General features: G+C 39.9%; 3 protein-coding genes across 3 annotated transcripts in view; all 3 read right to left on the bottom strand.

The window, feature by feature from the left end:
* Window positions 1-1,293: 1,293 nt before the first annotated feature.
* LOC102142377 (protocadherin beta-6) overlaps window positions 1,294-18,675 on the bottom strand; it is an 18,068-nt gene continuing 686 nt past the window's right edge. Inside the window, exon 2 of the mRNA XM_073994452.1 lies at window positions 1,294-17,934. Within this exon, the coding sequence (XP_073850553.1) occupies window positions 1,936-4,317 (2,382 nt within the window). The 5' untranslated portion in view covers window positions 4,318-17,934 and the 3' untranslated portion in view covers window positions 1,294-1,935. The remainder of the gene's footprint in view (window positions 17,935-18,675) is intronic.
* LOC107130077 (protocadherin beta-4) overlaps window positions 16,289-18,675 on the bottom strand; it is a 16,612-nt gene continuing 14,225 nt past the window's right edge. The window contains exon 2 of the mRNA XM_045394338.3: window positions 16,289-17,934. The gene's annotated coding sequence lies outside the window, so the exon portion shown is untranslated. The remainder of the gene's footprint in view (window positions 17,935-18,675) is intronic.
* The window catches only part of LOC102143015 (protocadherin beta-5), a 3,073-nt gene continuing 686 nt past the window's right edge, over window positions 16,289-18,675 (bottom strand). The window contains exon 1 of the mRNA XM_015452016.4: window positions 16,289-18,675. This exon is cut by the window's right edge and continues 686 nt beyond it. Within this exon, the coding sequence (XP_015307502.3) occupies window positions 16,754-18,675 (1,922 nt within the window). The 3' untranslated portion in view covers window positions 16,289-16,753.

The raw sequence follows: 18,675 nt of genomic DNA, 5'->3' as shown, positions 1-18,675 counted from the left end.
TGTCTCAAAAAAAAAAAAAAAAAAATCAATATAAGCTCAGAATCTACGCAATGCCTTTTCTACAAATGTAAAAAAGACAACAAAGTTGACAAAGTCAGAAATACATTTTCTGGGGAAGGGTATTGACCTGTCTGCATTGGACAGGATACCACCCCAGTGTACATTCTCTAGGATTAAGGGGATGGGGATATTGAAAAACACTACTGCTTCAACTGAAAGCCAAGTGACTGGAGTGAGAACAATGGAAGAAGGAATCTCACCAAGGAAGAATGCTGTTCTAAGGAGGAGAGGGTATATATCTGAGAACACAAAACAGTAAATGTTCTCCACACTTATTTAATCAGTTGGTAATCATCCATGACAGTCAGTTCACTTATCTGGACACAAAACACAGTCAAATGTAACTTAGTTCAGCCCAGTTCCACTTCAATTAAGGATAAAAATAAAATAGTTGGCCAGGTGTGGTGGCTCATGCCTGTAATCCCAGCACTTTGGGAGGCTGAGGCGGGTGGATCATGAGGTCAGCAGTTCGACACCAGCCTGGTCAAGATGGGCAAACCCCATCTCTACTAAAAATATAAAAAATAGCTGGGTGTGGTGGCATACACCTGTAATCCTAGCTACTAAGGAGGCTGAGGCAGGAGAATCACTTGAACCGGGGAGGCTGAGGTTGCAGTGAGCCAAGATCGTGCCACTGTGTTCCAACCTGGGCAACAAGAGCAAAACTCCGTCTCAAAATAAAATAAAATAGTCACTGAATGGTCATTTTAATATACATTGCTTACCTTTGATAGAAAGTTGAAAGAGGGATTTTTAAATGAAATATCACAAATACAACTGACACAAATAAGACTAAATATGGGATAAACTGTGAAGGCAAATGGTTTTATGGTTAATACAGGCAAATGATGCTTACACAACACTAGTAGGGAAAATCTGATGTTACCAAATAACCTGCCACTAATACCTTATTTAGATTTTGGTAGATACCAAATATCTTGAGAAAGTGAGAGGAGGAGTTTGGCAAATATAATTTGAAAGCCCTTCAACTTTCAAATTGTTAAAGCCAAAAAGGTAAACCGTGCGGTTAAGAATTTTATTTTCTGTAGTGGTATGTAGGGTGAGTAGAAGAGTCAAGAGTGTTTTCTGTTTTGAAGGAAAGCAATAGTGATTTGACAAAGAAGTGATATTTCATACTTTCACTCATTGGCAAGGATATTTTGTTGTACAGAGGATATTAGCATTTTGCTGTAGATACAATAGTGTTTTTAAAAATCAGTACTAGAATGTTAGTAATGTTCAGCAAATATTTATTAAGCATTTAAAATTGGTAAGACTTTTTTTTTTTAAAGACCATCATGTTCTTACATGAGGCTCACAAACTAATGTGATGACACTTCAGTAAAGTCTATAGTCACAAAAATTTTGGATTGACTATCATGAGATACTAAAATATGCATAAGTATGAATGGCTACTTTAGTGTTTAGCCATCATTAGTTCTTATTTTTAGTGTTACACACTGTAGGAGTTACTGCAAAATGAGACACTGGAGGATTAAATAATATGAAATACTCACATTTTAAACACGGTCCTACATAGCAATAGTGAAACAACTCTTACCAATAGCTAGAAATACAATCTTACTTAAGGATTAACAATACTTTTTTTTTGGGTGGGGGAAGAATAGATAATTTAATTTCAAAAGTTTAAAATTATGCAAATAAAAGTTTGCTTTGTGTTCATATTGTCAAGTACCCTCAAGTGAAGTAATAAACTCCTAAGCATGAACAGGAAATACTAAGACACCCAGTATCTTACTTTATATAAAATTTCAACCTAAAGAATAGAGGTAAATTAAAAAGAAACAGAACATGTAACTTTAAGTTAAAAGAGATCTTCAAACATAAGTAAGATTTAGTAAAATAATCCCACACTTAACTGAATGGGAAGCTATTCGGAAGGGCGGGGGTTTCTTCCATTTCTCTCTCAGTGCCCTGAGGAGGGAAGTTGGGGATAATCGGCTTCAGGAACTTGAACTCATTTGTTCCTGAGCCTCCCATCAGACACACCTCGTACTGGTAGCTCTGGGACAGGGTCCTGGTGCCACTCACGTCCACCAGATGTCCTGGAAAGGGGCCCTCGGGCACCGAGCAGCGACCCACCGAGGCCGCCCTGCTCCTCTTGCACAGCCGCACCGCCACGAACAGGAGCACCGACAAGAGGAAGAGCGACGACACCGAGGCCAATGCCACCACCAGGTAGACGGTGAGCCAGTCGGCCTGGGCCTGGGCCGCGGCCGCCTCCGGGAGAAGCAGGTAGGGCTGGGAGAAGCCGTCCACTAGGAGCAAGTGCAGCGTGGCGGTGGCCGAGCGCGGAGGCTCGCCATTGTCCTTGACCAGCACCACCAGCCTGTGCTTGGCCGCGTCGCGCTCACTCAGCAACCTGGAGGTGCGCACCTCGCCATTGTGCGCCCACACACCGAACAGCCCGGGCTCCGTGGCCTTGAGCAGCTGGTACGACAGCCAGGCGTTCTGGCCCGAGTCGCCGTCCACCGCCACCACCTTGGTCACCAGGTAGCCCGGCTCGGCCGTCCGGGGCACCAGCTCGGTGCAGGGCGCGGAGCCGTTTTGCAGCGGGTACAGCACGAAGGGCGAGTTGTCGTTGGCGTCCAGCACCAGCACGCGCACCAGCGCCTCGCTGCTCAGCACCGGGGACCCGCGGTCTGTGGCGCCCACGCGGAACTCGAACTCCTGCAAGGCCTCGTAGTCCAGCGACCTGAGGGCGAACAGGTGGCCGTTGTCTGCGCTGATGGAGACCAGGGAGGGGAGGGGCAGGTGCGGGTCCTGGGGCGGCAATAGCGAGTAGGTGACCTGGGCGTTGGTGCCTGAGTCTCTGTCTGTGGCGCTGACGCTGCCGATGTGCAGGGCGGGGCTGTTGTTCTCGCGGACGAACAGGGTGTAGGAGGTTTGGGTGAAGGCGGGGGCGTTGTCATTGACGTCTGAGACCAGCACGGTTATGCTCTGCTGGGTTTTCAGCCTGGGTGTCCCCAAATCAGTGACGGTGATGGTGATGTTGTACTCGGCTCTGCTCTCTCTGTCCAGTGCCCCATCTGTTACCAGGGTGTAGAAATTCTCCATGGAAAGTCTTAGTAGAAAAGGGAGATTGTTCTCTATTGAACAAATAACCTGTTGGTTATGCCCAGAGTCTGCATCTGAAACACTGAAAACTGCCACTATGATCTCTGGCAAGTTTTCTGGGATGGGGCTGATGAAGAACGACATGGTGAGTTCAGGGGCGTTGTCATTCACGTCCAGGACCCTGACGACTAAAGAACATTTTCCTGATAGGCCCCCACCATCTGTAGCCTCAACATCCACGTCATAAGACTGAACTTCCTCAAAATCCAAAGCCTTTCTCAACCGAATTTCTCCTGTGATTGCGTTTATTTCGAACGGTTGGTTGATGTCATCGACTTGAAACAGGGCGTAAGATACCTTCCCAAACGATCCTGCATCTAAATCTCTGGCTGAGACGGTAATAACCAGAGAGCCGAGGGGATTGTTCTCAGGGATTTGCGCCTCATAGAGCTCCTGAGCAAACTCGGGGATGTTGTCATTGATGTCCAAAACCTGGATGTGAATCTCGGAGGTCCCTGACCGGGGCGGAGACCCACCATCCAGCGCGGTGAGCGTTAGCGTGAGTCGGGGCTGCTCCTCGCGGTCCAACGGTTTGTCCAGCACCAGCTCCGGGAACTTCCTGCCTTCGCTGCGATTGCGGGTGAGAACGTGGAAGTGAGGGTTGGAGCTGATTGTGTAGCTCTGAAGGCCGTTGCTGCCAGTGTCTAAATCGTGTGCCATTTTCAAAGGAAATATCTTTCCTGGCATAGTAATTTCTGATATTTTCAGGAGCATTTCTCTGGCAGGGAATTCCGGGGCGTGGTCATTTATATCTCTGACTCGCAAGGAAGCCTGAAAAAACTGCAAGGGGTTTTCCAGTAACACTTGGAAAGGTAGCACACACGGCTCGGTGGAGCCACACAGTTCCTCCCGGTCCAGTTTTTCATTTAGTAGTAAATCATGGGTCTGTGGATCAAGCTGCAAATGTTGTCTGTTCCCTTTGAAAACAATCCGAGCTCCCCGTGCAGCCAGCTCCCCCACCCTCAGTCCCAGGTCCTTTGTCAAGTTGGCCACAAACGTGCCACTTTCTGTCTCCTCCAATACGGAATACTGAATCGATTCAGAACCTACCTCTCCCCAAAGCATCAATAAAATGAAGAACGCCACTTGCCTTTTCTTGTTCTGTACTTTAGTTTGCATCGTGTCTATTGCCTGATTACAGAAGAAAAATCCTTTTCAGCTCCCAATCACCACATCCACCGTCGACCCTCTCAGATGTCTTTGCAGAGATTTTTAAATTAGTTCTTACAACTTGTCTGGCGACGACTGCCTTCCCGGACACATCTATCTCAGCTTTAGCTGTAAATGTGGTCTGTATTTTTACTTGGCTTCCGGGTGAAACAGAGTCCACCGAGTCTGCAGAGCTTTCATTCACTCTCTTAGCTTGTACCGCCACCTCGCGTTCAAACTAATAACTTCATGAGATGTTTCAGGTCAATAGCATTTCCGAAATCTGAGCATTATAAAGACTTTTAAGTCGAGTCAGTGTTTCTCAGACTGAGTGCGTGGACCACATGCATAAATAATTGCTTGCGAGCTTTGGTTTCTTTGTGTGTACGTTTTTGCTTTTAAGCCAATTCCTGGGTTCACTCCCCTCTAGAACTTGAATCAAATTTCCTGGTGGTGCTAATTAAGGAGAAAGATTGAAGTGCAGATTCTACACTTCAATCTTTCTCCTTTGATTCTTCAGCAGTGCAATTTATCTCTGATAAGCCATTTAATCCATGAGTCCAAGAGGTACACTATTTAATTGTCCCAACAAACAATGCAAAACAATGAAGTTTGTTAGCAACAATAATGGTAAAATAAACAATAAATTATCTAAATTATACACTCATAAATGGCATGAACAAAAAACTTACTTTGTTATACAGTTATGCCTGCACAGTAAAAAGAACAATTAGGCTATTAGGAGGGAAACTGAGGCAAAAAAGTATTTATGATACACGTATATAAGTAAATTAAAGAATTTAAAAGAGGGACTAGAAGCAATCAAGTATTTGTCATAAGCATTTTAGGATTCTACCCCATTTTTGCATGGATAGAATTAGGCATTCTTTTAAGAGGCTTGTGCATTTTATTTTAACTTTTTTGATCAAATTCCCCTCTTACATTATTTAATCAGTTCCAAATATATTACCCTGTTGTACAAACATGACGCAGTGCAGAAAACAAACATTCAAGAATTACCTTCACCATCTTCTCACAGCAAAAAGAACACCAAGTCCTATAAATACAGGCCAAATTAAGGTACTGTAAAAAAAGGTGAATTACATTTGAGTGAATGCCATGGAATTCGATGATGGAATACTATGGCTATATCCATTCCCATCTCACTAGTTTCTGCTCAGATACATTGGAATATGTATTTCTAAACAAACTGAAAATGTGTGAAACAGATTAGTGCACATAGAAGAGGCAAAATATGCCAAACAATTCAATTCATTTCAGATTGATTTCATATTTATTGAGAGGTGAAATCCATTGAGCTCAAACAAAGTTCACTTCAGGTAAGAGCCAAGGTGATAGAAGATTAAAAATCAGGATATTTTCAAATACATAAACTCTAGGTAAAATAAATAAGGCTAAATAAAATCTAAACTCTAAATAGCTGAGATGATCTTATAGTTCAAAATCACCTCTATGTAGCCAGAAAAACAAAAGATTATGAATGTGACCAGCCTCCAGGGTTCACTTGATAGATGCTACTGAGAATACACTGTTCCTTGAGGATGTGAGTAACAAAATGAACTTATGAAGTAAAACCAACAATAATAAACATCTTGGAAGGGTGTCACTTCTTTGCTGAAACAAGGCCATTATTTCCTGCTCAATCTTAAATGCCTTCTTCTTTCAGTGAGCATTCTGAGTTCTGATTCCAGCTAAACGGCATCCACGAAGTCTTTTATTCACTCTCTTTCTCTGAAGCACCGCCAGGCATCCTCGAATATAGGTTGTTGAATTATTTTTTACTTCAAAGCAAATTTATCAGCAGTACAGTATTTGTCAAACTCCATTTAGATCCTTGAAAAGTCTTTGATAACATTGGTAGTTATATGGAAAGAGGATAATATCTCAAAATACACAAAAAGATATCAGTCAGGTCTATCAAGATACTGCCTTTTTATAGAAAATGGATTACATTAGATTGTTTCAGGAGAATGTTTCTCTGTTTTGCCCTCTTTTGCTTTGATTTGATTGGCTAGAGTAGACTGAATTAACTTTGCATTCATAAACATGTTCTCATAAGGACTCATTAACTTAAAATTTTTATTATGGAAAAATTCCAACATATACAAAGTAAACAGAATAAGCCTCCGTACACCATCAGTTTTACAACATTCTGTTGTCTCATTTTGTCTATACCTTTCTCTCCATTCTCTGCTTCCTGTTCAATGATTACTTTTGTATAGTTCTTTTCTTAAGGCAATGTTTACAGAAGTTGAAATGTACCAATCTTAACTGTGCCATTTTAAAAAATGGATTCATATGTGTAACTCACACTTTTTTCAAGATACGGAACATTTTCATCATTCACTGGGAATCATCTTAATCATATTTTGAAGCTCAGTTTTATTAACTGGGGAACAAAACCTTGGTCTCATCTGGACACATGATGCAAAAGTAGACAATGTGAAAAAGCACCATGCCCTATATTCTTTATGCTCGTGTATGCTAAAGTGAAGTGATAGATTAATTTAGCTGGACTGTTACCAGCAAGCTGAAATAGTATTTTAACTGATTGAACATTGTAAAGTATGTTAAAATTAATTTTATTTAGTTAGTCTGTAATGACAGGTTGAGCAGCCCTTGTCCGAAATGCTTGAGACCAGAAGTGTTTCAGTTTCAGATTTTTAGATATTAGAATATTCGCATGTCCATACTGGGATAGCTTGGGAATAAGAACCAAGTCTAAACATGAAATTCATTTAAGTTTCATATACATCTTATACAAATAGCCTGAAGGTAATTTTGTATAATATTTTAATACAATTTTGTGCATGAAACAAAGTTTGCATTATGTACTTATGTGCGGAATTTTCTACTTGTGGCATCAGATTGGCTCAAAAAGTTTCCGGTTTTGGAGCAGTTCCTATTTTTGGATTTTTGGATTAGGGATGCCCAACCTGTACCTGTACTGCATAGCTGATCAAGCTGATTTCCATTTTATGTTTCAGTTAATCCCATTATAATTTTTAAAAATTATTCAAGTTTATCAAAAGAGAAAGAAAAAGACCTTCAAGGACAAATTGAATCTCTTAAAACTCTTCTTTAGTTATATGGAAAGAAAACACAGTAATACAGGGAAAAGTTAGAGATGATATATAAATAATCACTTAAAGAAACTCAATTTACAGGAGATATGCTGCAAGGAAGTTGAAAATATAAAGGATTAAATCACACTTGAAATCTGAAATGATTGGGTAAGACACTTTGTCAGTATTGCTAGAGGTTTGTCTTTTTTTAAAAAATGTTTTTTGAAGAACTAGTTCTTTGTTTCTTTATTGCTTTCTCTATTTGCTTTGAATTTTCTTGATTTCTTCTATTATCTTTGATATTTCCTTCTTTCTGAATGCTTCGGGTTTATTTTCCTCATATTTTTCTAGATTCTTGAGGTAGAAGCTTGAAACTGATAAACTGGTGGGTGACCGATTTGAGAATTTTCCTCTTTTCTAATGTACATATTTAGTGCTATAAAATTTTCCTCTCTGCACTGTGTTAGCTATGTCTCACAAAATTTGATGTGTTGTATTTTCATTTTCAATTCAGGTCAATGTATTTTTAAATTTCCCTTGAGATCTTCTTTTTGATTCATAGATTATTTAGAAGTATGTTGCTACATATCCGAGTATTTGAAGGTTTTCCTCTTATCTTTCCATTATTCATTTTTAGTTTAATTTCATTGTGCTTAGAGAACCCACTCTGTATGATTTCACTATTAATTTGGTTGAGGTTGGTTTTACGGCTGAGATTGTGGTTATCTTACATAGGTTCTGTGAGCATTTGAAAATAATGTGTATTCTGGTATTGTTTATTCTGGTGTATTCTGGTATTTTTTATTCTGGTATATTCTGGTATTGGAGTGTTCTGGTGTATTCTGGTATTGGAGTGTTCTGGTGTATTCTGGTATTGGAGTGTTTTATAAATATTAATCAGATGCTGTTAGTTGATGGTATTATTGAGTTCTTCTGTATCGCTGCTGATTTTCTGCCTTGTTGGTCTATCAATTGTTGAAGGTCATTGAAGTCTCCAATTGTAATTGTGGATTTCTCTATTTCTCCTTCTGTCAGTTTTTGCTTCATACATTTTGCAGTTTTGTATATATACATTTGGGATTGCTATGTGTTCTTCTTTTATCATTATACAATATCCTGCTGTGTCTCTGATATGTCCTATGCAGTCTCTGATTATTTTCTTTGCTTTCATGTCTACTTTATATGATGATTTTCTTTGCTCTCATGTCTACTTTATATGACCTTATGGCTACCCCTGCTTTATTAATTAATTTATTTAGTTAGTTATTCTTATTTTTACTTATTTCTTTATTTTTGAGACAGAGTTTTGCTCTTGTCTCCCAGGCTGGCGTGCAATGGTGTGATCTCAGCTCACAGCAACTTTCACCTCCCAGGTTTGAGCAATTCTCCTGCCTCAGCCTCTGGAGTAGCTGGGATTACAGGTGCCCGCCACCACAGCAGCTGATTTTGTATTTTTAGTAGAGACGGGGTTTCACCATGTTGACCAGGCTGGTCTCAAATTCCTGACCTTAGGTGATCCTCCTGCCTCAGCCTCCCAAAGTGCTGTGATTACAGGTGTGAGCCACTGCACCCAGCTCCTGCTTTATTTTTTCATTAATAATTGTATACATTTTTGTCTTTTTACTTTCAAACTGCATATATCATTATATATGAAATTAAGTTTGATACATATAGTTGGGTCATAATTTTTCAAACCCATTCTCCCAACGTTTTTGTTTTAACTGATGTGCTCAAACCATTTACATTTAACATAATTATAGATTAGTAGAGATTAACTCTGCCATTTTTTGTTTCCTGTTTGTTTTCTCTGTTTTTTTGTTTGTTTCTCCGTTTTCATTTTTCTACCTTCCTGTGGGTTATTGGAACATTTTTTAGAATTCTGTTTTGATTTAGTTGTAGTGTGTGTGGTTTTTTTTTAGTGTATCACTTTTTATAGCTTTTTACTGATTACTCTAGGTATTATACTATATATACACAACTTATCAGTTTACTGATTGATATCAGTAACCGATATTTTTACCAGTTCAAATGAAGCATAGAAAATGTACCTCCCTTAGTGTCCTTTTGCCCTCCTTCATTTATAACATGTTTTAAATATTTCCTGTACATACACTTAGGACCACATTTAGAAAGTATTATAATGTTGGATTCAACCACCAAACATAATTTTGGAACCTCAAGAGAAAAAGAAAAGTCTGTTGTATTTACTCATATTTTTGTTTCCTGTGTTGTTTCTTCCTTCTTGATGTTCCAAGATTGCTTTTTAAATTGTTTCCTTTCTGTTTGGAGAACTTGCATTAGCAAATATTTTAAGGTAGGTATACTGGCAACAAATTCTTTTCCTGAAGGGTAGTTTCACTGGATATAGGATTTTGGGATGACAGTTGTTTTCTTTCAGCACTTAAAAAATATTGTGCAACTTCCTTCTAGCCTCCGTGATTTCTGATGAGGAATCTACTCTCATTCAAATCGTTACTGCCCTGTGGGTAAGGTGTCATTTCTCCTTCACTGCTTTAAAGATATTTTGTCCTTAGTTTGCAGAAATTTCACTATGATGCCTCTTGGTGTGGATTCCTTTGGGTGTATCCTGTTTGGGATTTGTTCGGCTTCTTGAATCTCTGGTTTATGCCTTTTGCCAATGTGCTTAGTTTCCAGATATTATTCCTTTGAGTACTTTTTTTAGCTCCACCCTCCTTCTGGCCTTCTTTTGGGACTCCAGTGACACAAAGGTTAGATCTTTTGGTATGGCCCCACAGGTTCCTGAGCCTCTGTTCATTTTTTATGGTCTATTTTCTCTTTCCTCTTCAGAATGGGTAATTTCTATTGTTTCATTTTCTGGTTCATTGATTTTTTGTTCCTTCCATTCTGCTGTGGAGCCCATTATCTTGAGTTTTTATTTCAGTTATTATATCTGGGTTTGTTTTTTTGTTTTTATTTATTTATTTATTTATTTTTTAGACAGAGTCTTGCTCTGTCACCCAGGCTAGAGTGCAGCGGGGCAATCTTGGCTCACTGCAACCTCCCCGCCTCCTGGGTTCAAGTGATTCTCCTGCCTCAGCCTCCCAAGTAGTTGGGGTAACAGGCATGCACCACCACGCCTGGCTAATTTTGTGTTTTTAGTAGAGACGCGGTTTCAGCATGTTGGCCAGGCTGGTCTCGAATTCCTGACCTCAGGTGATCCACCCATCTCGGCCTCTCAAAGTGCTGGGATTACAGGCGTGAACCACTACACCCGGCCCCATTATTGTATCTTTAATTTCTAAAATTTCCACAGGGATTTCTTTATATCTTTGATTTCTTTGCTGAGACTGTTTTTCATTTGTTTCAAATATGTTCATAATTGCTCATTAAAACATTTTGATGAGGTCTGTATATAAATATTTGTCAGATAATTCTAACAACTGTCATCTTGGTGTCAGCATCTCTTTGTCGTCTTTTTCATTCACTTCAATATTTTCCTGATTCTTGGTATGACCCAGATAATCCCTTCCTGGATGTGCCTGTACCCAAAAGGAACCTTTGCCGAAATGAATGAGGCAATATATTCAAGAATGCTTATAGCAGTATTGTTTATAGTAACAAAACTCTTATAACAACCAAAAAGTAAATCATTAGTAAAAAGAATTTAAAGTTCATAGTACTCCATTTACGTAATGGAATACTATGGAAGAGTTAAGTGAATGAACTGAATTAACATGTATAAATTCAATAGCATAATGATTAAAAAGAGCAAGCTCACAGAGGATCCATACTATATAAATTCATTTATATAATTTGCAAAGACAGATGAAACTAAATGGTAAATCATTTAGGAATACAAGCTTTTCTATTGCAACTATAAAGAAGAACAAACAGTTAAGTAAAAATTCAGAAAACTGGTTCTTTTTCATAGGGTTGAAAGATGTTATGATGGAGGCATAACATCTTGGCATCATTCTAATTCTTAAGCTGGGTAATGGGTAGATGAGTGACCATGTTATTAGTGTTTATTATTATTGTACATACATGTTGTACGCACTCTTTTGAATTTTGATAGATTTTAAAATAGAAAAAAGTAAAAACAAACAAACAGCAATTTCTGAGCTGGGCATGGTAGTATCTGCCTGCTACTCAAGAGCCAAGGCAAGAGTATCACTTGAGCTGAGAAGTTCAAAACTAGCCTGGGTAACATAGCAAGACCTGGTCACTTAAAAAAAAATTATTTAATAAACATGAAGCAATTTCTCTGGGGTCAGGTTGCCTGGATTCAAATTCTACATCCACCTCTTATTAGCTAGGTGATTGTTGAAATCCTAACCCCCAACATGATGGTAGGAAGTAGGGCTTTGAGTGGTAATTAGGTTATGAAGAAGCAGCCCTGAATGAGATTAGTGCACTTATGAAAGTGATTCTAGAGAGCTGTCTTGCATTTTTTCTGCCATGTGAGGATACAAGGAGAAGTCAGTGCTCTGAAACCTGGAAGAGGACCCTCACCAGAACTCAACCATGCTGGCACCCTGATTTTAGACTTCCAACCTCTAACACTGTAAAAAATTACTTTCTGTTATTTATAAGCCACTCAATCTATAGTATTTGTTACAGCAGCCCAAACTCATTAGGACAGTGACCTTGGGCAAATTGCTTTACCTCTGTGTGTTACAGTTTGTTCACCTTGAACATGTTGACACTAATTGTACCATTATTTTGAGGATTAAATGAGATATGTATAAAGTATTCAGAAAATAGCCAAGTACACCGAAAGTATGTAGTAGTAATAATAGTACATAATATATAATAATGTTTAATAACAAAGTTTGTAGAAACTTGAATATGCCACTAAGACTAAAATTTCATTAGAAATACTCAAAAATAAAGTGAGAGACTTCAGAACATAGAAGAAAAGCTAAAGATGTAAAATAAAAGAGAATATAAGAAACAGAGAAATAATTGAGAATATTCAATATCTGACAAGCATAAGTTTCAGAAGGAAATAACAAGATTAAACGTAGGGATACAACTATTAAGAAAATGATAGTAGAAATGGGCCAGGTACAGTGGCTCACACCTGTAATCCCAGCATTTTGGGAGGCTGATGCAGGTAGAACACTTAAGGCCAGGAGTTCAAGACCAGCCTAGCCAATATGGTGAAACCCCAACTCTATTTAAAAAAAAAAAAAAAATCAAAAAAAAAATTAGCTGGATGTGGTGGTGTGCACCTATAGTCCTACCTACTCAGGAGGCTGAGTCGGGAAAATCGTTTGAACCCAGGAGGCAGAGGTTGCAGTGAGCAAGATTGCAGATTGCACCACTGCACTCCAGCCTGGGCGACAAAGTGAGATCTGTCTCAAAATAATAATAATAATAATAATAATAATAATAATAATAGAAATGAAGTAATCCCAGAGATAAAAAGGTATAAATTGTTAGAATACACAAGTACATTGAGTGTTCAGCAAAATGAATGAAAAAATTATAATACTATTATGAAATTCAAGACATTTAAAAAGAAGAGAGAAAATTCTGAGGGAAGGAGACACAAAAAATTCTTTTCTCTACAGAAATATGGAGAGAGAGAGAGAGAGAGAGAGATGGGGGTATAAAAAATCAAGAATCACACTGGCATAAAATTTTTAATCAAAAATTATGAATCAATAATCAATATATTAATGATTTTAAATTTCCAAGCAATAATTCTGTATCTGACAAAATAATCAATTAAATATGAAGGAAAACTAAATGCATTTTCAGACTGGCAGCGATGCAGAAAGTTGTTTTTTTGTGAACCCTCCCTTAGGAAGACATTTCAGGATATATTGTAGCAAAGAGAGGGAATAAAAAGGGAGACAAGTGATCTGACTCAACCAGGAGAGGTATGAAGACAAGATGACAGTTTTGTACAGACTTAGAGATCATTTAGTCCAGATGGAAGCAGAAAGCTAGAGGGCTTCAGGTTAGGAAATGTGGTAAAGTGAATTATTGATTGAGATTTTGAAAATATGGTAAAGCCAACTAATGAAGTCTAAAATGATGAATCTATTTGGTCTTGATTTTAGGAACATACTGTTTTCAATGGTACAGGAAGCACAACATTGGATCCAAAGAGCAGGAAAGATAGTCCCTATCACTAAAAAATAAAGTGAGAGACATCAGGACATAGAAGAAAAGCTAAAAATGTAAAATAAAGGAAATATAAGGAACAGAAAAATAACTAAGAATATTCAATATCTTTTTTTGTTTGTTTTTTAAATTTTTCATTAAGAATATTTAATAATGGACAAGCACAAATCTCAGATGGGAATAACAAGATTAAACTTAGGGATACACTATTAAGAAAATAATAGTAGAAATGAAGTAATCTCAGATCTAAGATTACTTATATCCCTAAGTAATCCCAGACTACTTAGAGGCTTCAGTAAGTAATATGGCTCAGCAATGAACAATATTTTGAGAAGATAATCAGCCCAACAACCTGGAACTGTTCTGACACTTATAGGTCGGTCATAATCTTCTCCTATTGAATGCAAACAATTTCATACAACACCAAGACCAGAAAATAACCTTGTAACCCTGATGGAGCAAGACTTCATGCTTGAGGAGACAATGTCTAAAACAAAAAAGAAAAAACAAAAGAGCTCTTTTTCCTTGCTAGTATGAGCGAATGCTGCTTATTTACCAATTACAGATTTAATTTCAGTGTTTTTCCCACTTCCTAAGTGAAATTCATTAAAATAATATAGAATTACCCCAATTTTCTGAAAGCATCCAATCCAGAGCTAACCTGTACTTGTTGAATCTCTGCTAAAAACACCTAACAGAAGACCAAATCCTATAACTCCTTTGTAAGACTCTGTTACTAAAGTGGCCCCTGTTTCCTACTGTGAACAGTCTCCTTCATTGCAACAAGTCAATAAACCCAACTTTGTTCTGATACGGTGTGTTCTTGGTAATTTGGGACTGCAGGGCATTCATAATTTATATAGTCATGAAAAGTAAATTTTAAATATTATCTTCATGTTCTAAAATATATCTATAGACAAGACAAGTAATTCTTAGCTATGGTTGTAAAAATGTAAAATGTAAAAGTAGAAGTTAACTGAGAGAGGTTGGAAAGTGTAAGAGAGAAACAGATATAAAAGGAAGAATAAGAATGATATTCCTTTTTTTTTTTTTTTTTTTTTTTTTTTTTGAGACGGAGTCTCGCCCTGTGCCCCAGGCTGGAGTGCAGTGGGGCGATCTCGGCTCACTGCAAGCTCCAGCTCCCGGGTTCACACCATTCTCCTGCCTCAGCCTCCCAAGTAGCTGGGACTACAGGTGCCCGGCTAATTTTTTGTATTTTTAGTAGAGACGGGGTTTCACTGTGTTACCCAGGATGGTCTCGATCTCCTGACCTTGTGATCCGCCCGCCTCGGCCTCCCAAAGTGCTGGGATTACAGGTGTGAGCCACCGTGCCCAGCCAAGAATGATATTCTTTTTTTCCATACAAAAATCTAATGAAACTGTTATTACTGGAACAATAAAGAGAGGTTTCAGTTTGACCAGAGAAGTACCCAAAAATGGTAATATAGCTTTATCTGAAAAACAAAAGATTGAAGTTGTTTTAAGTGTGCTAGTTACTCAGCAATCTTAATAGGAAATTGTCTAAAGTTTGTGAAAGTTACTATATTAGTTTGCGAGGGGTACTGTAACAAATACCACAGACTGGGTGGCTTAAACAACAGACATTTCTTTCCTCACAGTTCTGGAATCTAGAAGTCCAAGATCAAAGTGTTGGCAGGGTTGGTTTCATTTGGAGGCCTCTCTCTTTGGCTTGTAGATGGCTATCTTCTTCTAGTGTCTTCACATAAGCATCCCTCTGTGTGTTCACATGTCTGGCATCTCTTTATGTTCTAATCTCCTCGTCTTATAAGTACAGCAGTTATATCGGATTAAGATCTGCCCTGATGACCCATTTTAATGTGATTACCTCTTTTTTTAAAGGCCTATCTTTAAATATAGTCACATTCTGAGGTAGTGGGAGTTAGGGTTTCAACGTATGAATTTGAGGGGGATTTGGGAACACAGTTCAGCTCATAATGGTTACAAACATATTCCTGAGTGATAAGAAAGTAAATATAAGAAGAGTTCTAAAAAATGTATAAAGTGCTTGCCAATGGGATAAAATGAAAAAACAGACAATACTAGTTTGTTGGCAGAAATGTGGAAAAATTTGTACATCCAGATACTGGGGATAGCAGTGTAAATTAGTACAACCACTGGAAGACTATTGGGAAATGTCTACTAAAAGTAAACATGTACTTACAAGATGGGCAACAATTCCACTTCTAGGCATATACCCAACAAAACTGCATATACAGGTTGCCAAAAGGCATGTTAAAATAATGGTTATAGCAGTATAATTTGTAACAGCCAAACTTTGCCCTATCCCAAATACTGATCTAAAGGATAGAAAATAAATTGTAGTATATTCATATAGTGGAATATTATACAGCAATGAGAATGAAAGGACTAAACTTAAAAGCTGTATTATGGATAAATTTCATAAACATAATGCTGAGTGAAAAAAGCCAGACACAAGCAGTTCATACTCTATTACTCTGTTTATATAAATTATAGTATAGGAAGTCAGCATATTTGCCATACTTGGGCTAGCAGTGATTGTAAGGAGTAATTTGTGTGGCACCTGGGGTGCCAGTGATGTTTCATTTCCTCTTCAAGTTGCTGGTACTAAATATGTTACTTTGTGAATATATATTGAGTTGAACATAAAGGATTTGTTCACTTTTCTTCATGTAAGTAATAATTCAATTACACTGTTTTTAAAAAGTTTGCTAATAGGAATCAGGGCTGCAAAAAAGAGTAAATAGAAGATTGCTGCCTTTTACATATTTTTTCACATATTTATTAGCATATGTATGTATTTGTCTTTGTTTTAAACAATTAAAATACAATGATTTGAAACATTTTTAATTTTTGCATTTTAGCATCAAATATATAATACTTAAGAGTGTCATGAAATAGAATGGATAGAATATATAGAAAATAAAATTAATATTTGATTTTATTAAGATGGTTTATCACAACAAGTACCAACAAGAAGAGAAAAATATCTCAGGAAAATCAACAGCATGCATGGATTTGAAATGACCCTATGTAAATAAATGCAATGAAATAAAATTGAGTTTTCAATACTTGAGACAGAATAAAGTTCAGCAGACGAATCCATTAAAAAGGGAAATAAAAGCTAAATCTCAAGGTGAAATTTTTGTCCATGACACTCTCGAATTCTAGATCTGAAAAAGTTTGGGATAAATGGCAGAAAACAATGTGTCATAACGAGATCTCTAATTTAATCCAAAGTTATTCCGGAAGGCGGCAGTTTTCCCTATTTCTTCACCAGTGCCCTGGGGCAAAAGGTTAGGAATAATAGGCTTCAGGAACTTGAACTCGCCGGTCCCTGGGTCTCCAGTCAGACACACCTCGTACTGGTAGCTCTGGGACAGGGTCCCGGTGCCGCTTACGTCCACCAGATGTCCTGGAAAGGGGCCCTCGGGCACCGAGCAGCGACCCACTAAGGCCTCCCTGCTCCTCCTGCACAGCCGCACCGCCACGAACAGGAGCACTGACAAAAGGAAGAGCGACGACACCGAGGCCAATGCCACCACCAGGTAGACGGTGAGCCAGTCGGCCTCGGCCTGGGCCAGGGCCGCCTCCGGGAGCGGCAGGTAGGGCTGGGAGAAGCCATCCACCAGGAGCACGTGCAGCGTGGCAGTGGCCGAGCGCGGAGGCTCGCCATTGTCCTTGACCAGCACCACCAGCCTGTGCTTGGCCGCGTCGCGCTCGCTCAGCAGCCTGGAGGTGCGCACCTCGCCATTGTGCGCCCACACACCGAACAGCCCGGGCTCCGTGGCCTTGAGCAGCTGGTACGACAGCCAGGCGTTCTGGCCCGAGTCGCCGTCCACCGCCACCACCTTGGTCACCAGGTAGCCCGGCTCGGCCGCCCGGGGCACCAGCTCGGTGCAGGGCGCGGAGCCGTTTTGCAGCGGGTACAGCACGAAGGGCGAGTTGTCGTTGGCGTCCAACACCAGCACGCGCACCAGCGCCTCGCTGCTCAGCTCCGGGGAGCCGCGGTCTGTGGCGCCCACGCGGAACTCGAACTCCTGCAGGGCCTCGTAGTCCAGCGACCTGAGGGCGAACAGGTGGCCGTTGTCTGCGTTGATGGAGACCAGGGAGACGAGGGGCAGGTGAGGGTCCTGGGGCGGCAGCAGCGAGTAGGTGACCAGGGCGTTGGTGCCTGAGTCTCTGTCTGTGGCGCTGACGCTGCCGATGTGCAGGGCGGGGCTGTTGTTCTCGCGGACGAACAGGGTGTAGGAGGTTTGGGTGAAGGCGGGGGCGTTGTCATTGACGTCGGAAACCAGCACGGTTATGTTGTGCTGGATTTTCAGCCTGGGTGTCCCCAAGTCGGTGACGGTGATAGTGATGTTGTACTCGGCTTGGCTTTCTCTGTCCAGTGTTCTCAGTGTCACTAGGGTGTAAAAGTTTTTTAATGTGGGCTTCAAAAGAAAGGGGAGGTCATTCTGAATGGAACAAATCATCCTACCGTTGTCCCCGGAGTCTGGATCAGAAACACTGAAAACAGCAACTATAGTTTCTGGGGCATTTTCTGGGGTAGGGCTGGAGAGCGTCGACATGGTGAGTTCAGGGGCGTTGTCATTCACATCCACCACTTCTATAGCCACAGTGCATTTTCCTGAAAGGCCCCCACCATCTGTGGCTACAATTTCCACGTTATAATATGGAGTTGCCTCGAAATCCAATGCCCTTTTCAGGCGAATTTCTCCTGTTTTCTCGTCTATTACAAATGGTTGAGTAACTTCATCGCCTTGGAATAGAGCATAGGCTACACTTCCGTACGCTCCTGCATCTAAATCTCGGGCGGAGACAGCGACAACTAAGGAGTTAAGGGGGCTGTTCTCGGGCACCTGTACCTCATAGAGTGATTGCAAAAATTCAGGGGCGTTGTCATTATTGTCCAAGACGACAATGCGAACTGTGGTGGTCCCAGACCTGGGCGGAGCACCACCATCCAGTGCAGTGAGTGTTAAGCTGAGCTCAGGCCGCTCCTCCCGGTCCAGAGCTTTGTCCAGCACCAGCTCTGGGTATTTTCTGCCATCTCCGCGATTGTGAGTAGCAACATGAAAGTGGGAATTTGTGCTGATTGTGTAGTTCTGAACAGTGTTGCTACCTATGTCAAAGTCCTGGGCTA

Source organism: Macaca fascicularis, chromosome 6 (assembly GCF_037993035.2).
Source record: "Macaca fascicularis isolate 582-1 chromosome 6, T2T-MFA8v1.1".
Lineage (NCBI taxonomy): Eukaryota > Metazoa > Chordata > Mammalia > Primates > Cercopithecidae > Macaca > Macaca fascicularis.
Note: the sequence above shows the minus strand (reverse complement) of the source record. Positions and strands in the feature narration are given on the sequence as shown.